Source organism: Echeneis naucrates, chromosome 21 (assembly GCF_900963305.1).
Source record: "Echeneis naucrates chromosome 21, fEcheNa1.1, whole genome shotgun sequence".
Classification (NCBI taxonomy): Eukaryota; Metazoa; Chordata; class Actinopteri; order Carangiformes; family Echeneidae; genus Echeneis; species Echeneis naucrates.
In genome coordinates, this window is record NC_042531.1 from 19,725,144 (window position 1) to 19,750,276 (window position 25,133).

The 25,133-nt window shown below is 41.4% G+C and overlaps 2 protein-coding genes across 5 annotated transcripts; both read right to left on the minus strand.

The window, feature by feature from the left end:
* Nucleotides 1-208: 208 nt before the first annotated feature.
* Nucleotides 209-6,066, minus strand: ftcdnl1 (formiminotransferase cyclodeaminase N-terminal like 1). 4 transcript variants are annotated; one of them, XM_029530012.1, is made up of 7 exons: nucleotides 5,959-6,045; nucleotides 5,523-5,597; nucleotides 4,028-4,158; nucleotides 3,625-3,720; nucleotides 3,044-3,199; nucleotides 1,925-2,113; nucleotides 209-1,434 (listed from the first exon to the last, which is right to left on the minus strand). In XM_029530012.1, the coding sequence occupies exons 2-7, from the start codon at nucleotides 5,528-5,530 to the stop codon at nucleotides 998-1,000; spliced, it is 1,017 nt and encodes a 338-aa protein (XP_029385872.1). In that variant the 5' UTR covers nucleotides 5,531-5,597; nucleotides 5,959-6,045; the 3' UTR covers nucleotides 209-997. The 4 variants fall into 4 exon arrangements, with proteins under 4 accessions (XP_029385872.1, XP_029385874.1, XP_029385871.1 ...); XM_029530014.1 differs by having other exon boundaries at nucleotides 5,527-5,597; nucleotides 5,959-6,039; XM_029530011.1 differs by lacking the exon at nucleotides 5,523-5,597 and having other exon boundaries at nucleotides 5,959-6,066.
* Nucleotides 6,067-11,378: 5,312 nt separating this feature from the next.
* stk17b (serine/threonine kinase 17b (apoptosis-inducing)) lies at nucleotides 11,379-24,896 on the minus strand. The gene is made up of 7 exons (XM_029530015.1): nucleotides 24,398-24,896; nucleotides 19,896-20,108; nucleotides 19,011-19,149; nucleotides 16,295-16,421; nucleotides 15,877-15,925; nucleotides 15,393-15,572; nucleotides 11,379-14,623 (listed from the first exon to the last, which is right to left on the minus strand). Exons 1-7 carry the CDS (start codon nucleotides 24,517-24,519, stop codon nucleotides 14,383-14,385), a joined length of 1,071 nt encoding a protein of 356 aa, XP_029385875.1. The 5' UTR covers nucleotides 24,520-24,896; the 3' UTR covers nucleotides 11,379-14,382.
* Nucleotides 24,897-25,133: the final 237 nt, after the last annotated feature.

Here is a 25,133-nt window from a genome sequence, read left to right on the forward strand (position 1 = left end):
AAGAACAACACATGCTCATCAAAAAGTACATAATTCATTTTAATTAATTTAATTTATACATTATCTAATTTTGTGTTAAACCAAATTAATCTTTGAATAAATTAGGTGAAATGTGTTAAAAGATCACAGGTAAAAATTAATTAGTGCATTCACAATGCTGTAAACAAGGAGCATTTCACTCATACTTTAAGGTGGCTGTGAGCACAGTAAGAGTTCTGGGGTTGATGATTTTTTTTTTCTCCTTTCCTGAACCAAAAGCCACAAACACATTTTAAAACACAAAGCAGACCGATCACAAGAGAGTTTTTCTCAGCTCTAATGTATTGCTGCAATGTTTCACCAAAAGTTAAAGGTTTGGCAGTGGATCAACCCAAAACTGTGGATGTTTTGGCAGTGGCAGCTCTGTCAAACACAATTATTTCAGCTTATTTCCTGCAATTTCGCATGCTGTTCAAGGCAGTTCAGGAAGAAAATTGTTGGAAAACATAGACAAGTGTTTATTGCCCATTTGGTGGGCCATCATCTTACATACATTTATTAAGTATTCTACAGTACAACCCAACACATACTGTTGCACAATATAGGTGTTTGTGGCAGATTAAAAAAAATATAAACTGAAAACAGGAACGGACAAAATGTGTCTACATAAATATATATTTATATAGCACTAAGTGTAACTAGTGATACACCATTCTAGCTACGCGTGGGGTTAGCAGCTTTAGCTTAGTATAGTATGTAATGTATCATAAAATCAACTCAGTTGGAAACATAGGGCTAGATACAGTTTTTAATCAACTCAGTCAGATCTGTTGTAAGTTACTGAACTAATGCTAGACAACTACAGGAGAAAAAAAAAAAAAAATCAGCTAGCAACACTGGAGCCTAACAGATTCAGCAAACAGGATTACTGGCTTTGGCAAAAGCTCAGTTGTCATGATGATAAAGTAAGATCAGATAGAGTGTTCAAGGTTTTACTGGTTTGAGGGACAGCACATTTTCACATTCGGATCCTGCGCTGCTCTTTCCAGAACTCAGCGATCCCTTCAGACAGTGCTAACACTGCCAAACCCCTGCACTCATGGGGAGTGAAGCCCACCAATGCTGTGCTCTCTGTGCTGATCCCCTGCCTCCCTGCGAGCTCCGCCACCCTCGCCGTGATGAGAGAAGCTGGAGCATGACAATATGGCTGTCCGTCAATGCTGAAGGACGGCCAGGGTTCGCCTGTGTCCATGTGGCTAGGTGGGCTTCCCTTCACACTTTCCACATTACAGGCAATTTCGACAGCACCTTCATGTGGCAATGCCAGCACCTGCACCCCTGGTAGGCCTCCGGGGGTTGACTCTCTAATGGCTGCGGCGATGCTGTGTCCCACCGTGATATCCTGGGTGTTGATAGTGACATTGCAGTTCATGACATATGGACTGGCCCCAACACCTGCAGGACATATACAGGTCAGAGGTTGGTGACGAACTCGAATTTACATTTCATGCTGTTCCCACTTTGCCTCAAATGGTCTCTTTGCCTTCTATTATGGTAAATGCTGTAATGCATTGCCTACATTTACTTTGAACAGCTGCAGGAAATATGCTTTTATTTTGGAGCGATCACCCATTGTCTAAGCACAGGAGTGCAGAAAAGTTTGTGCGCTAATGTGGCTACATTGTGAGAAATCAGAGGACAAAATTTCAGCCAAAGCTAATTTTAGGTGTTAGCACTCTAACATAGTCAAATATCCTTGTCTGGGTGTGTTTTGGCTTTAAAAAGGTGAAAGTAGAGAGGACACCCAATCTGTGTTCAGACTGTGACAGCCAACAGTTCTGTAAATACAGCAATAACTTCACCGGCATTGTATAGTCTTGATAAAGGCACAAGACTCAAATGTCTGTGATATAAATTCCAGCTTTTCCTGCAAGCTCTGGCTCACCTGTGAGGCCAAATCGTCTCTGAGGTGCTGGTCCCAGGTCAGGCCTAATTGCCTGCAAGTCTGCAGTTTTCCTGAACCAGCCCATCTCCTTCCTCCTCTGTGCCAGCCCTCGCTGAAGGGGGGTGTCTGCCCAGCCGAACAGGAAGGCACTGGTGCCCTGCACCCTCTCTGTAAGTCCCTCAGCCACAGCTGGGCAAGAACACAGACATGTTAGATCATCAGCAAATAGAGTGCATGTAATCACGTGCACTTCCAGAAACAAATGAGCCACAAGACTGTGATAGACTAAACACACCTGAGGGGATATAATTCAGACAGGAGGAGAAATATGGACACATGAAGTACTTACTACATGCATGCATTCATAAATATAGTGTTTTTCCAGTAATTACTCTGCAATCCCACCATACATTAGCATTCTGAGTGCACACTTCAGGCATGCACATCACATGCTGGGTTTCTGCTTATTATTAATTACACATGGCTAATAAGTGATAAAAATGGTTTAATGACCTTTAATAGGGCCTCAGCAGAGCCACAAGCTGAACCTACCACATGCCACACCACACTCATTATTGGAAATAATTACTATATTAAGAATAAATTGAGATTTTGGAGTTTCAACTGGATTGAAACTACAGCGGTAGCCTGTGAAGTCATCAGCTCCACCGCTGCCAAACTACTGACTGAACACCCAGATGTATTCATGTTATACATTTTATTCCCTATGTGTAATGATGCTGTTACACTGCAATTTCCCAGTCTGGGATAAATAAAGTATCTTTCTATCTTCTATCTATCTTCTATCTTCTAAACTTCAACAGTCATTATCGAGAAGATGATCAAACTTGAGTATTTAGAGAAAGTAAATGTTGTAATGTTTCCATAGGTGCACCTGCAGAGAGATTAATACATGTAATTAAAAAATGTATATGTACAACAGAATTTCCCTCTATGTATCATGAATTCAGCAGCTATGATGGTTTAACTTTAAGAATTACATTATGAAAAACAAACGTTTCACATTATAATCTACATTAGGGGTGGTGCACCTGTATGTTCAAGTCAAGGGCATATTTCTATGTGCACATACACCCACATGCACAAATGGAAACTCACCCAAAGCTTCTTTAGCACAGTCCTCTACTCGCACTTCTTCACCCAAGGGATAGATGGGTATGAGGTCAACGGCACCCATACATGGGTGGACCCCTGTGTGATCGCACATGTCAATAAGTTTGCAGGCCCTCTCACACGCTGAAAGGATTGCCTCTCCTGAAATATATCAAATAATACTAAACATCAAACATCCTGTCAGAGTGAAGTCTTAATGTGGTGTGTGGGACATAGGAAGGCCTTTTACCTGATTTTACTTATTTTTAAAGTTACACTTTTGTTATATTTGATTAAGAAGAGTGTGGCAAACACAACTGTGAACCTCGACAGGTATGAAAGTCATATTTTAGAATTGAAACAATAAGATACATTTATATTATGAATGTTTTTTGTGTTTAATTCCCTGAAAACACTAATTAAAGTATTTTGTCCTCTAAGGGGCTTGGAGAGCAAGGGACAGAGATTGAATCCATACTGTCACTACAGTACTACAACAAGCAGCTGAGACGTAGCAAAATTAATTAACGAAGAAAAGTTGCATCCCAATGAAGCTTCAGCAAAATACACAAAGATTAAATACTTACTGATAATGTCGATGCTGGCCACAATGGTGATGACAGAGCGGTTGTAGTCATGATCATTAAAGATGTTCAACACTGTGGTCCCCTCTCGTCTGACACCTGAGGTGTGACAATTTACAAATTTATATGATCTATGATTTAGCAGTTAAGCTTGAATTAATTGCTATTGCGTTTTCTCACTAAGTCTCCAGAATGACATCTGATTCCACCATGGAGGACGAGTGGAGAGCAAGCTGTTCGACACAATGCTATATTGCGCTGAGAATAATGGTGCGATCAAATTTCAACTGTCTTAGCATTCACAGAGAGCAAATGCTGGACATTTCATTCAACTGTGAGTAAGTGTCAAGCCTAAAAATATGTCATTACTCTGCAATGTTGGGACAGAGACTAACATTACACCTGCCTTCAGTGTTATATATAGCCGCCCTGGCCACAGTCTCCACAAGGTCTTTCCTGCGAGCCTCAGAAATGTTGAGGAGACAAGCCACCAGTCGTTTGCCAAAGGAAATGCAGGCCATGTTACTGTGACTGTATCTGGAGGGAATGCAGATCATGAATTTGTTAAATCAAATACAAGACAAATTAGATTCTGTAATTCCTTGAATTTAACAGTTATACACTAAATCTATAGTTAGTGACTGTGTGACTGGGTCTGGTATGATCAGTAGCTTTTGGTGGCGGCTGCTGACAAACTGGATTCTTGATGCTGTTAAACTAAAACATTTATGCAGCTTTGTTTACTTGATGACTACCTAGTAGTGCCACTGCAGTCACAGTCTCACATAAACGGATTTAATTACGTGATTTTCATTTTCTTTCAGTTGTAAATCCACACGCTCCTCTAATTTTGCCACAAAGTGCATTACTTCTGCTCATGGATGAATGGATGAATTCCTTCAACGATGGTGCCATCTACAGACAGTTTGTGTAGCTGGCCTCTACCACAGAACAAGTAAATAAATGCTTCCATTTTATGTAAACAAAACAAGAGAAAACGTAAAATTCGTTGCTATCACCGTCTGAAAAGTTTACTGAGATAACAGAGACGCGTCTAAAGTTTCCAGAAGTCGTGACAGTGACTTCAAGGTGTTAGACATTTTACCTTAGAGCAGATGAAGATATTTTCTCTTTCTGTCTAGTCTGAATCTAATCCAACTGTTTAATAGTGAATGAAGGAGTCGGTGTGTCCGCCGGCCTAACTTTCACCGTGCTGGCACTCCTTATCAGTGCTCGGACTGCAGCAGCACATGTTCAAGGTCCAACCAGCTGCAGGTTCACTGTTAGTCCGGGAACAGTGGCATGCCTGCGGAGTGTTGAGCTGTCAAGTACTTTGCACTCTCTAGTGGCGATTTACCTGTGCTAACACCAACGCAGCAAGTTTGCACTGGATTCTAGCATGTTTCGCTCCGAGGCTTTAGCAAAATGGTGCACCTCCGTTTTTGACCTCCTTGGCAACGGCTGTCACCTGCGCGTTGTTTTCAGCCTTTTTTTTTTGCCAGTTATTGAAATTTTCCTTCATACGTAATTAGTATTGATCCTTGTTTTTTTTTCAGAAGTGGTATTATGATGGTATAATGTTATAATATGATAAAATACTTTTAGTTGTTTGCAAATATGAGAACTATGTAAATATAGAGCTTCCTGAATGTACTTTGGTATTATATGCATGTTTGTAATGTACATGTTACTTATATAGCGCTTTTATTCATGAATGTAGTTCTTTATTTAGTTAGATAATTTATTTTAATTTCCTGTGTATTGTGTATTTGTTGTCCTTAACATGAGCGGAAGTTTTACTAGTCGGAAACGGAAGTACATATCAGTGTATTATCTCTACCACTCTCGACACTCAGTAGCTTAAAAAAAAAAAAAAAACAAAAAAAAAAAAAAACACACACATACACATGCGCAGTCGTGTCGGCTAGCTCTTTCTCAGGTCCGGTCGGCAGGTGTGTTTGGGGAAAACAGCGCCCCTTTGTGGACAAAAGACCACAAACTGTCAGAATTGAATTAGAGGTGGACGCTTGTTGTTTAAAACTGCTACAATGCAAAACTGACAAAGGTTAGAAGATGGACTGCAACTGTAAGTAGTCTGCTTAAAGCCAGATAATAAGATTCCCCGGCCTGGTTTCGATGCTCACTGTCGATAATGTGATGCCTTGTTGCTAGCAAACGCAGCTATCGTGAGTAGCGGTTAGCTAACATCAGCAGCAGCATGGAGTAACTGCGCAAAGGAATAAAAACGCCAACTCATTTCCTTATTTTAGAGTCAATGCTACCCGCCCGAGCAGCTGAACTGGGTTTCGCTCTGTTATTGTTGGCTAAAACGATGACCTCTGTAGCTGCAGCGACATCCTCTGAGCGCCGGGGTCTGCACGCAGCGGCCAGCCGGGATGCATGCACCGGGAGCCCGCGGCAGAGGCTGGAGAAGCTGGTCGCGGTGCCCGGCCACGTCCCGAGGCGACTGAACGACCTGCTGCTGTTGCGGCCCGACACAAACAACAAGAATGCCACGGAGCCAAAGGACAAGCGCAACAACAGACACGTTGTGTTTTTCCACGGTGACATTCAAGTGAGTGGGATGGAGGATGGGAGGGATGTTACTTTATCCACTGGGTCTACAGAAAGAGCAGAGAATCACCTCTCCGTTCCAATCACTATAAGTAATCACGGTAAATAGTACCTCTGAGTTAAATCCTTGAAAAGCACGTAGGATATTGGTAGAGATGAGTTTCTGCAGTTCTAATCAACCTGTGGGACAGTGGCTCCCTTTAAGTATGAGATTGTAGAAATGCGTACATCATCAAATCTCAAGTCAATTATGAGGTGGCCAGATTTACAAAGACAGACTTACAGAAAGTCTATATCAACATTAAAGTGGTATGTATTTGTTATAAAGGCATTTTAGGGGCAATGCCATTTGTCACACTGTATGTCTTTCAGGTGCAATCATCAACCTCACTTTATTATTAGTAAAAAGTAATATTTTTATTTAATATCCTTATTTTTTTATTCAATGTAATAGACAGGCCATTTGCAGAGGTGAAGAGCTTTCTCAGATTTTACATCTTGTGGGTATTATAAAGGTTTATAAGTAAGACAAATCCTTTTTTCTTTTTACATCAGCTCATGAAAGAAACCTCAGGGAGACATATTCTGTCATTGCATGTTTGGGGAAACTGAGATTTTTCCGCACAAGCTACTGTGAACTGTTCTCTGTAACTTTCTCTAAGACATGACACAATTGACTTAAATGAGTGTCGATAGACTTGCACATGGCTGCTCTTAATTATATTGATATTAGGTGAATTTATATTGAACTTGATCAGTGAATGAGACTGAGCTCAGTAATAAAGCCACCAACTGTAGCACCACCTTTCACGGCCAAGTGAAAGTGTTTCAAGCAGTGTGTGCGCTGCAAAAAATGACCAACAAGGGAGAGCAGTCACAGCACTGCAGATTATTCATGTTTGCGCGTTTGTGCCACCCTCAGGGTTGAGCTGGATCAGATTGATGAATGACACACACAGTGTTTTGAGAAAATTCAACATAATCATTTGAAAATGAGCCGAAATTAACCAGACTAAAATACCCAGAATATCCCATTGTTAACATTCAATAATACCTCCATATTGACAGTGTTTATGTGACCTTTTTCATTCATTGCAAAGTGGAGGGAATACTCAAAATATTTTGTGAAGCAACATTTGTGTAGTATGATATTAACTTGAATTTCAATATTCTTGGTCCTCATAATAACTCCTGGTTCACAAATCTCTAATAATGGGTTTAGAGCTCAGCCAAGCATGGAAAACTTTAAATGCTGTTGGAAGGTGGAATTGGGGAATGTCATGGTCTCTGATCATTTGTTTCTCTTCTGTATGAGATAAGGAAGTATTGATGCAACTTCTCAGGGTCTTTTCACTCAGTTAAGAACCTCCTGAAGAAAAAAGAGACCTTGACCACAACTTTTGTTTTTACTGTAAGACTTCATCATAAAAAATAACACTAAATCTATAAATGAAAGAAGTGTAGAACTGACTATCAAAGAAGAGGAGTGTTAGTGGACTTGCATTCTGAGTAAACTGCTTTAAAGGGTACACATGGCAGTGTTCGGGTCTCTGCAGCAGTCTTTTTTTTTTTTTTAATTCTTCTTTCTTTTTTTAGAAAAACACTTAACTAATTTGTAATGAATATCCATCCCGTCTGTTCACCGTCCTCATCTGCAATTCATCAGGCATCTCTCTTCGCAAGTGTTACTATTCCCACAGTGTGCTGGTATTTCCCAGGAGACGTTCGTATGCGCAGGACACTGTCACAGGGATATGTCCATATACATATAGTGAATGAAGTGATTGTGTCCAGGACCACACGCTGACAGCAGAGTGAGAGGAAGCTGCTGATGGAACGAATTAAGTGGGCCAAAGATACACTAAAGTGTGTGTGACGTTTTATTCAGACTTTTGCCCTGGTTATTAGCAGCAGTGCTTTGTTTTTGCTCATTGACTACCAGCTTGTTTTCATGGAGGAATTTAGTTTGTTTGCTTCTCTTCTTTAAATTTTTATTTTTATTGGCCAAGTAAGATGGCCAAAACAAGTCTCTTTCCTTTCTAGCTGCATTAGCAGCACTTCATCTTGTTAAGCTGTGTACAGGAAGCAAATTTTAGACAAACTAGGGAATGAAAGATCTGCAAAAAGCAGAGTGGCAATGGTTACATGCCCCATTTTCTATGTTAGTGCAGTGTGCAAAAGTGTGCATCACAGCTCACAACACTGTCTTTGTTTTGCTCGTTCAGAACTTCCAGGAGGAGATGGCACTGCAGCCTGAAGGAGTTCAGTGGATCTGCTGGAGTCTGGAGCAGGTGGCCTTCATCTTGGGGCGCCGTTTCCCTGACCGATATATCTGGGTGATCAGGGCCTCACGCATGTATCTACACAAGTTCAGCTGCTACCACAACTTTGTGGAGAGCAACATGTTCGGGGCTCCAGAGCACTTGCCATACATACCTGACTCTGGAGCATTTCACCATCTCAGGTTTTTGGCTTTTTGCATTTACATTTGTAGTTTTGTTTTTACACTTCTATGGACAGATCTCAAACACCCTCAGTTGCTGCATGAATTGCTAGGGCAACATTGCAGTGAGCTAGGGCTCACTTGTAAACATTTTTGTTTAATTGTTTATTTCCTTGTTTGTGCCAAGCTCTTAAGAACTTGAGTTTAAAAAGAATGAAATGAAAAATGGCTACAAATGATCGGAGATACTCCTTCATAAGTAAAATGTTCATGAAAAATTGGTGTTTAATTCTCTACGTGAATTGGATGCAAAAGTTTGCATGATGTCTATTTCATCATCAGCGGTGCACACAAAACTCTGTGGAAATGTCTGTGGATGCTCCAGATTGTTGAGTTGGTACAGCCTCTCCACCAACTCTGTAGATTCTACCTGTGTGTTACCTGTAGCATGGCGTAACTCGGATACAAAAAGAGCTTTACTGTAGCTGGTTTGTGTTGCAGGGCCCTGCTGAGCCATGGCATGGAGCGAGCCAACCTACCAAACCCCCTCCAGCTCCAAGGAGGCGCTGATAGCATTCCCTCTGGGTTTTCACTGACACTGGTGGGCTTCAGCAAAGGCTGCGTGGTGCTGAACCAGATGGTGTACGAACTGGGAGGGGCCCGTGCCGACCCGCAGATATCCCCCTTCATTAAGTGCATCTCGTCCATGTACTGGCTAGACGGTGGACACCCAGGAGGCAGCGAAACCTGGGTGACAGACAAGCTGGTGCTGAAAGAGCTGGCTGCCAGTGGCGTGTCAGTACATGCCCATGTGACACCTTACGAGGTGTGTGACCCAATGCGAGCCTGGGTGGGCCGCGAACATGGGCAATTCATCAAAACCCTGGAGGAGTTTGGTGCCTGTCCGAGTAAAAAGCTGCACTTTGAGGACGAGCCCCCCTCCATTGATAACCACTTCAGGGTCATCCAGGAGTTTTGAGTTTGGCCAAGAGTCAGCACTCCATTACATGCACACACGAGATATCTGAGCTGATTGTTGAGTATTGCCAAGCTTTCAATTGATCTATTACAGAACAGGTTGTGTCGTATTTGCTGGTCTTAACTCAATTTAAGAACTCAGCCTTGAGATCATGTGTCTGGTGCTGGTGTGTTTACTTAGCATTTCCTTTCTGATGAATGCACTTAATGTGAGGTGGAATGATGATGAAGACATCCCCCTCTCCTCCATGACCCTGAGTAGAAATATACAAGTATGAACAAATGGGATCTTGGATCTTCCAGTTTCCTCCAGCTTCATTATTTTACTCCTTTATACTTTAAGCTCAGACTTTGATTTGTTGCAGAGCTTCTCATTTACAAACATGACTGCTTCATGTTGTCTGATTCTGCCTAGAGGAAATTTTTATGGTTGATAGTGTAAATGTTAGTGTTTATTACATTCTCTTGATACCTGCACTTGTATTGAGCTACTTTTAGACGAGTGAATGTCCGGGTTGACTTTCAGTGGTCACCTATTGAACTAATGAAGCCAAGTTTTTGGTTAGAAATGTACAACCAGTTGTCATTCCTGCATAACTTTTGATTTTAACTATCAGATGATGCATTCTGAGCGAATATACTAAACCAAAGCAAAAGAAGCTTTTGTTTTGGTAGCAGTCTTGTTTTTGCCTGCTACCATAGGAGGATATTGTGCTGCTGTCATTACAAACACGATCAACCCTGCTCACTTCTGCATTAGAACAGTTGTAGCTCCACGCTCACAACATGTTATCATTGTAAAACCAGAATAATCCCCGGGACGTATATCACATGACTATTCATGTGCCCTGAGCCTGTGTGTGCTGGTGTAAACATGAAGCATTTGCTCTCTGCAGGTTGGTTGAAGTTCAACAGTAAAGAGAGTTGTAGATTAACTAGTGTTGGCAAAGACGACAAGCTCAGATTGTCACCTCTGGCAGTCGGAACCTATCATGAGGCGACTGTCACTGTAGTCTAGAGCTTGCCCAGACTGGAATGGATTCTGGGGACAGGGTCCAGGGGACCTAAATGTAGCTGAAGTGACACTCCTTTACCAGAAAAGCATGAATGTGGGTGCAGATGGCGTGCCCCTGATCTTAATCAGCTGTAGCCATTTGCAAAGGTAGCTCACATGGACCTGGAACTGAGTTTCAGGTTTAAGAATTAATATGCTCACGTTTTATAACTTGGCTTCATTCTTTTTCTCCAAATATCAACTTAATGATTTTAATTTGTAGTTTTTTTTCCCCCAACAATGTACAAATAGATTTTGTATTAAAAAAGCTTGTTTGAAGTGAAACAAGTTGGGAAGTGGCACCAGCGAGATGATTATGTTGAAAAAGTGCAGAATGTGTTCATATACATGTCGTTTTGTATTGTTGTATATAACACTTGAGTGTCAGCTGATTGTTAAAATGAAGTAGCTTGTTGAGCTCAAACATCTGCTGATCTGTCAGTGTTGGCAGCATGTGTACTCCTCCCTGACCTCAAATAGCATGTTTGCACTGCGCTAGCGGCTGCTGCTCATTTTGCTTAATGTAACTTCAGATCATTCCATTATGTTTATCTCTCACTGGTCTGAAGACCTGTGAGTGTGAGCAGGACCGATATGTTCTCATTATCAATAGCCATGTGCTGACCTGGACACCTGTTAACAACGCTGAGTCTGGATCAGCAGGTGGCAGCAGTGCAGAGAGAGAAAAGAAAGACATCAAATGCTCAATCACAAATTTTCTACAATGTTTAATCAGTTTTACCTGTTTGCTTTGCGATGCCTACATATTAGCCTGCAGTTGATCAGAATACAGATTTTGTCTCTTTAAAAAGAAAAAGAAAAAAATCATTTCAGATGCAAATCATGATTCTCATAACATCCAAAAATGAAAAATTAAAATGCAAAATAAACAAACATCTCTCCAACATTTATTTGCTTATGTTTGTGGCTGGTTTGACTTTAATCGGCTGTGACCTCCAGGCTTGCTGTGGTCACTGAAAAGAAACAAGTGTTGGATGACATCAGTGGCGCTCCACTGCTGGAGGAGGACGGCGCCTCCCACTCACACAATGAGCACTCATACACTGAGGCCACTGAGGGATCAGCTGCTGAAAATAACAGTACAATAGCTCATAGAAAACAACAGAACAGGCACCACAGCTTAAGTCACGTTCAAGTGACAGATAAACAATACCAGCAAACACGAGACGCTTCATTCAAAACATTTCGTCATCCTGCACAGTGAGATACCTGACATCACTGCAAGTCCATCTTCTGTCAAGATTCATGGCGTCAGGTCTAGATCTGGTTCTTAGAGATTCCACTGCAGCAGGAAAAGACGCTTGCACTTGTTTCTGTATAACAGCCTGGAAATTTAAGGCACCTCAAATTCAGTCTGATCAAGCGTTTAAGACAGTGTGTTTGAAGAGGTTTTAGAAACCAGACTGAGATTTTGCACTCTTGAGATGAAGTAAGCTTATTTCCTCATACAGTACTAAAAGACACAGAGATGCACCTGTCATCTTAAAGCCAAACTGCTCCGTCAGCGAGATGAGCCTCTACAGTGTGGTGATCCAGTTTTCTAAAGGATGACAGCATAATGATGAGACCGCGGCCGCAGCTGAGGATGCCCATCTCCCACAAAAAGGCCATTGTTGATAACAACAAACAAACACAATGTGGTCTTATTCAGTTTGGCACCTTGCAACAAAAAGGAATGTTTGACTGGCGGTTAACAGCTATCAGAGTTCCCAGCGCTGCACTTAAAGGGATAGAGGTTTTTTTTTTTTTCCCCTTGTTCAAATCTTACTTGAACAAAGATAGCAAATCCTGTGAGTGAACAGCATTACATTACATGACACGACGTGACATCAACTCATTTGGCAACAACAGGCGAGCACCTCGTATTTCACTTTGTACAGTAGTTCTGTCACGCTACTCCGATCTCCTAACACAACAGTGACACCATTGCTCCCACCTTTCTCTTCACTCAGAATACTTTCACTGCAACATATCTCAACAATCAACATCACAATGTGAGCACACTGGTCTACATTTTAAGATATCGCTCACTTCTCCTCCAAAACCAACACGCACAGTGTTTTATCATCTTCCTCCTGACTAAGACCATCTGACTCATCCACATCATTATTTTGCATCACTTCCCAATCCCACCTTAAAAACGATTCCCCGCTTCCAACTTTAACAGTTCACTGCAAGTCAAACATTTATTATTCATCCCACTGTGACCAGAAGCAACTTGTTTTAAATAACGCCCAAATCATTCCAGATGACCAGCCTCCCTATAAAACCCCATCCAACATAAGCACATTGCATAAACACAAAGTATACGTTGAGCACATAAATAATAATAACAATAATAACAGTAGGACTATAAGAATAACATTAAAAAAAAAAAAACAATACAAAGAGCAGAATGAGTAGAATGCCCTGAGGTGAAAACAACAGGCACTCTGAACCCAGGAGGACTAGAGTAGCTTTTAATGCAGAGACTGGAAGCAGATTAAATGGCTTTGGTGAGGGACTGAAAGACACAATGAACCTCTCGAGGACACACACAAACTTTCATAAATAGCTCCTGCTTATCAGCTCAAAACGTGTGCTTGTGAAGTAAGTGCTGTAGTGGGCCAACAAAGAGGAACCTGGGCTCGCTGAGGAAATCATTTGAGTAAGTGCGGGTGTGGCATGTGAGCCACTGCATGACTCATTAGTTCTCTGAGCCATTAATACATTTACATTCCTATCTCACTATGGAAGGCTAAGCAGGAATTTCATGAACCCTTTAAAAAAAAATTAAAAATAATAATAATCATCATAATTAACCAAATACAAGCTGTGGAGCTTTAGAGCTCTGTACGAGGTCTACACCAGTTCAGGCTATTAAAATGAGCTTTATCTAAAACCCTGAGCTAAATTTAAACCTTCACCCTACAGCAGATGATGAGAAAATGAAAGTTTGACCCTTTGCGAGAAGGCAAACACATAAGGAATGTAACGTAGTTGTGTGTAATCGTGTCCATCTGCTGGTTGTCATGCTGCAGGTAGAGAGACGGAGCTCAGAACTGGATCAGCAGCAATTTTAAAAACAGTGAAACATTTCCAGAAAGAGCTGCAAAAAACTCAACCTGAGCTTTCCCATGATGCTGCTGTCCTGTCCAGCTGCACCTTGCTCTCTTCAACATGCAAATAAGGACATTATCACACTTCCTCGCTGCATCACACCTCTTATGAAGCACAAGTGTGACCACACAGACTGAGGCTGGTGATGACAACATTTCACTTCCTCCTTAAGGCTGTGTCCAACAAACTTCTTTCCGGTTTCTACGGAGAAAAGGTTTGAAATATATACTATAAGTATTGCATAGATTTCTCTAGAATTACTCCACATGCCTTCATCAGCACAGGGAGGACAACACAGATTTATATGCAGCCCCTGAAAACTCAAGGATTTCAACAACCAACAGAATGAAATAGATCAGGTTAAACACACTGCATTAACATTTTAACAGCACTGGACCAGTGAGAGATCTTAATATGTAGCTGGTTATCTTTGGTCTGAGTGGTGGATCCTGTAGATTAGTGGAATATGAACACAACCTAAGCGCTCTGGGCAGCAGCCAGCTGGTTTTGTGGAGGCTTAAAAGACTTTAAAAGCTTAAGGGAGAGGTGGGCACCGCTGCCTTCAGGTCCCCCCTTTTTACACGTTACACTCTCAAAAGTCACCGTCTCCGGGGGCGAAGGCTTCCTCGTCGAAGCGGAACTTTTTAGCATGAGAGTGTGGGGACTCCAAGAAGTTCTCCTTGTCTTCAGGGTCTTCAGGTGGGGCTGCCCACTTCGTACCGCAGCTCCTTTCGCGGATGGTGCGGGTGGTGGTGGAGGGGTCGGGGCTCACGCACAGCTGCTGCTGCCACAGCCACGGGTGACTCATACACTCTGCAGCACTGGGCCGGTCCCTGAGGGCGGAGCAGAAAACACCGTTTTACAAAGGAATCCAATGGCACTTAGGCTCTGAAGTAACACAGGCATTCAAATGCACTGATGTGGCTTACAGTCAGTTTAGTGTCCACAGAAAAGTAGAACTCTATATCTGGGAAACTGGATTAACCAAAATATATAATTACATCGTCCAATGCAAATAATATATCCCCAATTATACATAATTATGACATATTTCCCCATGATTGAAAAACAGCCTTTATTTATGCAGCGTTTGATATACAAGATGCAGGTCAAAGTGCTTTGACCCATCTGAAGCTGTGAGCAAACAGGACAGTTTTCTGTGAAACACAGGAGTGGCTCAGCTCAGCTCAAACTGCAATATAGGTGACAGTATAACAATATTAAAACAGAATATCAGGAACATTTCAAAAGTTCATATTTTTTCTCAAACCCACTGAATAATAGCTGAATTGATCAATGATTTCTGCTGCATTTGAATCTACATAATGCATTCAGAAAATCATCAGTGTAACTGATGGATCCCTGATGTTTCCATTTTGTTAGGGACATCAGCTTTCAGACAGTTTCCTCCTGCTCACCAGGATATGACTAACATGTGATGAACACAGTTCAGTAACCAAAGCATGTTCCTACGAGTCAAATAGGTCTTTTTTTGTGCTCCGTGCTGGCTGTGCTTGCTTGTTGACTAACATACCTTCTCCCTTTCTTTAAAGCTCTGTGTTCACATTTGGCATAAATGACTGCTCCCCTGTCTTTACTCACTCTGGAGTTTTGACCAATAGCTTGCGGATGAAGTCCACAGCCAACTCCGACACCCTGGAGAAGGCATCCCTGCTGTAGTCCACGTTGACCTGGGACACGTTCAGATACGTCTCCTGCTTGTCGTCCCCAGCAAATGGAGACTCACCCGTCACCAGCATGTAGGCTATGACACCCACGCTCCTGGGTGAGAGAAGAACGCAGTCATAACATGTCCTGGAATAGGCTGAATGCCAAAGAAGACGTCAGCACAAAGAGGTGACTATTCAACAAAACCAAATATATAAAAGAAAACTGCTTCTCTTTTCAGAGTTTTGGCACTGCCCTGGAGAGAACATAATAGCCTTTAAGTGTTGCTGCGCTGCTCTGTTGGTTGTTGATTGACTCTGTGCCTTAAGAACAACCTGTCACAATTTGTGTTGCTTATCCTGCTGGACTCCACAGTAAAACTGTGCCATCAGGAATGCTGTTGAAGAGACAGACTCACCAAAGGTCGGTGGCCGTTGTGATTGGTTCATAGTTCAGGATCTCTGGAGCTGAATGAAAGTAGAGGATACAGTAGGTCACAATTACTTGCTGTCTTGAATCATTTTCATGCCACATAGTTGATTTGTCTCTTTGTTTCACTACTGCTGCAGTCACACGTTTCAGCTGACCCTTTGCAAACGTGTTTCTGTTCAAAACAAAGGCGAGTCATGAAGGTGTGGACAGAGGAGAGTCAGTGTGATTGGATCAAAGCCAGTTTTTCTTGCATGACAGGACAGCAGGATGTCAAGACAATACCTCCATCTGAACATGTTCTGCAATTAATGATAGTAAAGTAAAGTTTTCTCTCTTCATACCGTAAGACAGGTTTCACTCTGACATGTTGTATGAGGTCTAAGCGTGTTTTGCGAACATCTTACCCACATACTCCGGCGTGCCAAGAATCTCCCGGAGCTCTCCGGGCGCGCCCAGTTTACGAGCCAGCCCAAAGTCTACGATCTTTATGTCTCCTGGAGGACTCAGGCTGGTAAGGAGAATATTCTGAGGCTGGGGTGGAAAACAAAAACAGATCTGATTATCTGAAGGCAGAAGTTGCACAAGTTGCTTTAATGATGAGAACCAAACTTATTACACAAGTCTGAACTTTTTCTACACTTTCAGTGTAATTGTGAGGAAGTGCTATGTCCCTTCCTGCATGTTTCTAACAGGATTACTTTTTAAAGTTCAGAAACATGACACTGTTTCAACACTAACATGCTCTACAACAGAGGTTGAGAACAAACATAGCACACATTTCCTTCACTTTATATTTGTGTGTCTGTTCTTATGTCCACACAATGGTTTAATTTTAAATCATAAAGGATCCAGACTGTCTGAAATCATCTCCTGTATGTACAACAGACATGAAAATCTGATTGTCATTGCTATTAGCAATCCTATTCTGAGGAACATGAAGTTAGCGACACCGGCGGCCTTAGTTAAGCACATCCCTGGGGCCAGAGCGGGAAACAGTCAGTCTAATCTAAAATTGCTGGCAAAAGATAAACATTAATATGGTAAACTGGTAATTTACATTGACAATAATGACCCCTTACCACACCAGTCAGAGGTTGCAAAGGTTAATGTGGAGTAGGTGTGTAATTTTGCAAAAACAATGTCGGACACTGTAGTTTTCTCTGGACCCCTCCTCAATCTGACCAGTGATGACACGGCATCTTGTCATTTAACTGCTGGCTGTCGAGGTGGTGGCCAGGAAACAATATGGGTTACATAGATACCTGGAAGACTTTCTGGGGGAAATTAGGAGAGATTAGGAGAGACGGTATCTATCCCACCATGGAGAGGGCCACTCTCATGTCTAGGAATCTGACTCAACTTACTAAAAAAATTTAAACTGTGACATTCCAGAGTCCAAACCAGGAGGCAGAGCTCAGAGCAGCATTTTAACACTATTCTCTGTGCCTCAGTCAGAGCGGTTGCCTCCCCAGAATAGAATAGAACCAATGTCTGTAGAAACTGTGCATGTCCCCTGACCTCCTAATTTTAGTAGCGCTGTTATACCCAAAGTAAAAAGAAGAGGAGCTAAAAACAATCAATGTGATTTTATCTCTTGGTTATGTACCATAGCCTTTCAAGGTTGCTGTTATTAAACCTCTCCTCAAAAAACCTAATCTTGATCCAGATGCATTTGGAAATTATAGAACCATATCTAACTGCACTTTCGTTTCTAAAATTCTTGAAAAAGCAGTTGCAAGCTAATTATGTGAACATCTGCTTGTATGAGGAGTTTCAGTCAGGTTTTAGAGAACATCATAGCACAGAAACAGCACTGATAAAGATTACAAAAGACATTGTCATGTCTTCAGACAGCTTGACCTCCATACTAGTCCTGTTAGATCTTGGAACTGCATTTGATCATATATTTTTATTAGACTGAAACATGAAATTGGGATCAAAGGAACCACACTAAACTGGTTCATATCAGCCTTATCAGACAGATATCACTTTGCTTGTGTTAATAATGACTCTTCCTCATTCACTTTAGTTAATCATGGAGTTCCACAGGGTTCTGTCCTTGGACTGATTCTTTTCACCCCATTTATGCTTCCCTTAGGCAATACTATCCCGAAGCACAGCATCAATCTCCACTGTTATGCAGATGATACTCATTGATGATACTATTTATACTCAAGGAAGCTGAATGAAACTAACCTGCTAATCAGACTTCAGGCATGTCTTACAGACATAAAGACCTGGATGACTTGCAACCTTTTACTTCTGAACTCAGATAAAACTGAAGTAATTGTACTTGCCCCTAAGCATAAATCAGCAGGCAGATCTTTCAGCTATTAGGCTCTTCTTCTATGGAACTAACTCCCAATATCGGTCCGGGGGGCGGACTGACAGCTTTAAGATCAGGCTGAAAACCTTCCTGAATGACAAAGTCTATAGGTGCTGAATCATCTCTGCTCCATGTTCCTGCTCAGGAGTTACCTTCAGTTATCGTGACACACTACAACTCACTTCCTGTTGTAACCTCTTCTTCTCCCCTACTCATAATAGTTACTAGAGCACATTTAGATCTACCAGGTTTCAATCACTGTATGTTTTGTATTTTCCATGGCATCTTTTTCCTCCTGTTCTTGTTCTCCTTCCATCCCTCTAATGAGTCTCCCCTCCACTCCTGGTCTAGACCAGCTCTATGTGTCTTGTCTTGCCTTGATGTAACGTTGTCATGATTTGGTGCTATATAAATAAATAATAAGTGTCTTAAACTTCTTTTTAATGACTATCAGGGGACAGCTCCACTGTTATAAATAGAAGTTATATTGAACTCTATGGGAAAATGTCCCCAATTCTCTCTTGATTTCTTAGCTGAGTAATTATTTTCCTAATGAGTTGTATTGTCTCACTCTCTAGTTTCAAATGATGTTCATTTTTTAAATAATTGTTCTATTGGTTCTCCATGTGTGGGGCGCTCCCCACCGGTAGGAAGTAGAGACATGATAGGAGGAAGGTGACAAACCTGAGGAAATTCTTTTTTAGAATCACTTAGAATCACACACAAGTGGAGCTGAAGACACAGGTCTGTATGTTTACATGTTTATTGGTTTGTGTGTCTAAGTGTGCACAAACCTTCAAGTCTAAGTGCACCAGGTTACTCTGGTGGAGGTAATGGACTCCCTCCAGCGTCTGCCTTATCAGACGGATGATTTGTGCCTCTGTCAGCAGCTCCTCAGACACACAGTGGTCAAATATCTCCCCACCCGCCGCACTAGGAAAAGACAAAACAAGCACACTGTAAATACAGACACACGCATGCATGAGACAGGCTCACGGAACAGTCGCTGAAACATCTCTGACACTTGATGACATGTCGATACGGTTCACTCTGGACAAAAACACAGAAGTTGAAGGGTGGCCTGCTGGTTTGAGTGGCCCGCCTATAGCCAGAGGGTCCCTGATCTTATCCTGCATGTACTAGCAAAGTGTTGTTGAGCAAGAGAGCAAAATTGTTCCTGCTTCCTGAAGTGTAAATCACTGTGTGTAGGAGTGTCATAGGGTTGGAGCAGGACAAGCCCAAAAACTGATCCTGTCTCTAATGTTATTACATTTCAAGTTCTTCAAGTTTCATTTGATAATTCTCTATAAACTGTTCGATCGAATGTGAGTTGTTCACACTGTAAAGGTTAAAGTGGCTACAACAACAAAAAATATTAATGGCTATTCACTTCTGGATAAATAATGTGTCATTTAGTTTCTGCCTTGATAATGCAAGGGAGTAAGGATGAATGATATGTCAGATAAGAAAACAACGTTTCAGCTAAGGTTGTTCAATATATTCATGAAACATAGCTAGCCTTTTAGTAATAGTAATAAACTTCCTGAGGCTGGTGAAAACATTGAGTGGAAAAACACGACTCTGCCCTACACTTACAGGATGCTTGTGGCTGAACATAATTTCATTTACAATTTTATAACTTATAAATAACATAATTTATGATTCTGTCGTGAACTCACTATTCCAGCACTAAGACGATGTCATGATCTGTCTCATAAGCGGCGTGCAGGTTGACCACTCGGGTGTTGTTACGAGCCATCTCCAGAACAGCCATCTCGTGAATGACCTCAGCCCGACAGTCGCGACCTCTCCTCCTTTTCCGTAGGAACTTGGCAGCAAACACTTTCCCTGAGGCCTTCTCCACACAGTGCTTGACTACTGCAAACTTCCCCCTGAGAAGCAAAGAGCAGTGCCACAGCAAGATAAAGCACAGGTCATCAACATCTGTTACTATTCATTATAGTGAACACTTCAAGGTGGTCTGGGAGAAATTCTGTCATTACCATATTCAATTCAATTCAATTGAATTTCCTCTGGTCTATTTAAACGTAATGATACACAATGGGAATCTTAAACACTTGTCAAAAAAACTCACAAAAATAAAACGTCGCATTACTAACACTCCTACTGTGCTGATATCCGCAGAAGATGCATTTGTGAATTTGTTTTATCCACAATAAAGACATATTCTGAACTCATGTGCTGATTTCATTTCCCATAAATTTAGTCTTGCCTTCTGCACTTGTTGCCTTTTAGCTCTCAGATCTTTCTAGAACAAAATATTTCCAAATTGCAAACGTGCAAAGAGCTAATAGTACAGTATGCACCACAAATCCATTCTTCTTTGTTGCTCTTACACTTTACAGTGTTATGACCTCTTGCCATTTGGATATATTGTTGTTTGCCTCGAGTCCACCCTGGCTTTGTGTTTATAGGGGTGTGCCAATTTCCTTCACCAGGTGGAGAAGTTGGAGTGGCTGAGGATGGCTGGTTTCCCCTTTAAAAAAGAAAGTTCACCTGAGCTGGGTGTGGCTCCTCCTACTTCCAACTCCCTACACTGGACCATGCTGGGCTATGCTGCACTTTTGATGACTGAAGTTTTAGCTTCATTCTTATTATTTTTGTTATAACAGTAGACCTGATAGCTTTAGGGGAGGGAGGCTATCTGTGTTCATTAACTTTTTTCCCCTGTTCTTTGGTTAAGGAGGTAAGCTGCCTGTCTTTATTTTTCCTTTTTTTTCCTCAGGTTAGATTCCAAACCTTAGTTCTTTGTGTTTGTTATTTTGGCTGTGCCTTCCCTGACACCTTTTTTACCTGATTACTTATTGTCAATAAAAGCACTTCTTGGACTGAGGCAGCTCTGATGTGGGTCTCTGAGGTGGTTTCCACTAGGCTGGGTCAAAACAACAGTTAGAGTAAGTCAAGTCAAGTATAAGTAGAACGTCAAGGTGTAATTGATATCTGAACCCATATTTTGGACAGTGTCAGAGGCTTTTCTGATATTGTCGGGCTTTCCTTTGGAGCTCTTGTAATGACAGCTCAGGCCGCCACTTTTTTCTGAGTGATTCAATACAGAATTATAAATGTGCATCAACATATAGACAAATATACATAGAAAATATCAGATTTCATCCTATCCAGATAAGCAGAACTTATCAGTGCGGCTGAGGACCCTGACTAGATAGTTGTGACATTAGTGACCTCCAGTCCTGATAGCTGGTTTTAAGGCTTAGTTTCTGAATACAGGTTGGGAGCATTTCTCTGTGGAATGAGATTTCTCTGTTGTAGTTTTGTTGTATTATATACAGTAAAAGCCTAGATGTGATTTATAATCAAAGACCAAACATAACCCTCCTTTCTTGGAGGGATATGGTTGACGGTCTCTGTTTGTTGGCCCTGTGATGGACTGGCGACCTGTCCAGGGAGTACCTCGCACTCGCCCAGAACGTTGGCTGGGATTGGCTCCAGGTACCCCCGTGACCCGGTAACAGAAAGCAGTAGAAGGTAGAAGGTAGTAGATGGATGGATGGATATTGATTCAAAGTCATTGCTTGATATTTTTTAGCTGAATTGCAATACTTGATATATATTATCAATATTTTGTGATGTAATTGGGGTTTTCCCCAAAGCATTATAACATAGCATCCCTGTTAATTTCATTATTTTCCCAAGGCAAACGTTTAAAAACACTGTTATAAGTTTCAGCCTTGCACAAAATGTCACATGGGCACCTTTATTAACAGAAGTCACTCTGCACAATATTAAAGTGTATAAAACGAATTGAACAAAAAAAAGTCTGCAAATACAAATTAAAATGCTCCTTCAATAAAATAAATTTGCCTTCTGTAATTTGACTCAGTCCTCGTATTGTACTTTACAGTGTTGCAACCGGTTGCAGCCCATATATTGCCATTTTATTGCCAAATAAACGATATTGATATAAGTGATATTGTCCTGTGTCATATTGTGTTTAAAATTACATTGATATAGCCTAAAAATCTCAAGATATTGCTAAGCCCTAACTGAGATTATTGTTCTTGATTCTAAAGGCTTAGAGGACACGTGGCCCCTGGCAGTTTTATTTAAGTGTCATAAATTATCCTGTTGACGAACCTCAAAGGCAAAAATCCAGTACCAAACTATTAGCAGCATGCAGCTGTTATAGTGTGATAATAGTGGCACATCACATACACGCAATGCTTAAAACACACATCCTCGACTAACAAAGAAAACACAATCTCATCTAAAAATAAGCTTCCAAAGCACCAGGAGCAATGATGATGGTTACAGACCCAGGAGGACCTTTCTTCCAGAATAGAACAATGCTGCTTAATGATCAGACTCATGTAGCACGGCCTACAGGCTGGTGCTACAGAGTCATTATTTTTGACCTTTATTTTGATCATAAATAAAATAAAGGCAACCTCCAGCAATCTGCTGATTGCCCAGTAATGTGAGGTGACTTTTAAGAGACAGACAATAATAATGAATGAGAAACAGCTGAAACATCTTCAGTATGTCTCTAATATGAACCAACCTCCAAAATTGCTGGATCCTAGAGTCCCATAACGCAACTGTCTTTTTCTCCTTTATGAGAAATCACCTAACATAACTTTGCACCAGCTGCCTGTAACTTCAGACATGATTTTAAAGCTCTTTCACTTCTTTAAGTTTAAAATTACCAAACTCCTCCCTATAATCAGATTGACTTATATTATTGACTGTCATTCATCACTTTACTGTTTTATTGTATAACATTTCTCATTTGTTTTTGTCCTGTGTTTTGTTTTGTCCTGAATTCCTGCTCTGGAGTGAACTTTAGGCTACTTTTTGTATGAAAGATGCAAAATTAATACATATGAGTTAAGATGAGATCACCCTGATGACATCATAATGGTTATTTCCTCTGGACAAAGATCCTCCAGAGCATAAATGAACACTTTACAGCCTATCAGCACAGGCTGAAATGACACTCAAACTGGCATGAAAACTCTGACATAAAAAGCATAACATAAAAGAGTTGTCCCTGTTACAAGGTTTATTTATTTCGGAATATATTGCACCACAGTTATGAATTACTACAAGTCAATTATGAACTCAAAAGTACAAATGGGTATTTTTTTTTTATCTTAGCACTACCGTCCTTATCATGTTCTTTAAAAATATTCCACCTTAGAACTTCCTGTTTTAACACACAAACAAATGATTAAGAGAAGTGTCCTGTGCCATTTCTTCTTTCTAATGTCTGCTTTGCACATGTGCTTGTTTCCTTCCCTGGGTTTAGAAAACACAGTTGTGCAGTAAATAAAGTATGACACATTACTTAAAACACACCTCAGAGATCTTGGACTGTGATCATCAACCATCAGCAGTTGCCATGGGACACATAAACAGTGCCAAACACATGACAAAGGTCTACTGTACCATGACAGGTCCATGGCACCGTGTGGCTCGCTTAAAGCTTATCAGTCAGAATCCAGATGCAGCTGAGTTTTAGTTTTAGTCACTGCCACATGAAGGACACAGAAGTCTGCCGAACCACACAATTTTTGGACTGCTTTCAAAGGTTTCTATGAAAAATTGATCTTTCACATCATCTACATCTGTAGTGACATTGAGATCTAGTTCCGTCACTCAGCTCAGCCTTCATCTTTACCCTTTGTAGAGCAACAGAAACTGACCAACAGTACGTTACACGGTACTGTTCTGTTCAGTCCATATCCCTCCAGTGAATAGCTCCATTTTTAATCACACATTTTCAGTCAAATTCTTTTGTGTTGTAAACTGCTGAAACAATACAAATGCTACGCACTTAACGTTCTTGTCTTGTATGACCACCAATTTAATGAAATATACAGATATTTTTATAGTTCATATATTTCAAAACTATACAAAAAAATATCTTGACATTTGTGAGTAACTAGGGACTCAGTTCCCTGGAATGATCATACTTCAGTCATATAATGTGCTGAATGTTGGATGTCATGGCAAAGTGAAACTGGACATGGATAATCTACTGATGATGTTTTCCATTGTCCGTAGTTATAAGGATTATTAAAAGTGGCCGGGAGCAGACATCCTTATGAAGCTCTGCTGTGTTTACACCGATCATACTGACCAGACAATATAAAACACACACGGAACAGCTGCCGTCCTGCTACAGCAGTGGACTCTTCCTCACCTGCCCAGCTCCCCGGTGGTTTCGTAAACACTCTCCATCGGCTCCGTGCTGATCGGGGTCTGAATCTCACCGAGCAGCCCCGCGGAGAGTCCGCTGCGACTGTCCAGCCGCCTCCGAGACATCTTCCTCTCCCTTCGGTGCGACTCCCGCCGCGGCTCCCAACGCCAAGTCAACGAGGGTTAAAGCTAAGTGTCCCGAGTAACACTTTTACGCTTCACATCCGTTACATGTTAACGTTAGCTCCCCCGGTAACCGTGCTATTGTTCGGGTTAGTTTACCGACTCTGGTTAGCTCAACTGTCGCTAATCCGAGTTAGCTCGGCCAATGTCGCGGCTTCAAACGTGAATAAGACGGATTTTCCCTCCGCTGACGTGAAGAGAAGCGGCGGCTCCTGTTAGTAAACGGTCCAAGCGGCCTGCGCCCTGCCACCATTAAACACCGCACTGTCTAAGTTTATCCACTTTCCGATCGTCTCCACATCCCACTATTTGACACTTGGGCGACACGTCACAGCTCGGCGCATGCGCACCTGCGTTAAGTTTGAAAAACGCCTGGCCACGTTTATTTGAAATGAGTGTGGTGGAGCGCTGTGTCTTACAGCTGTGTGACCTCCGACCATTCGCTCTATCTTGTCCTTGGCATGACCAAGTTTAAAAGATATATATATATATATATATATATATATATATATAAATTAGACTTTGAGTTAACATTAACGAAACGCTTCAAATGGAAT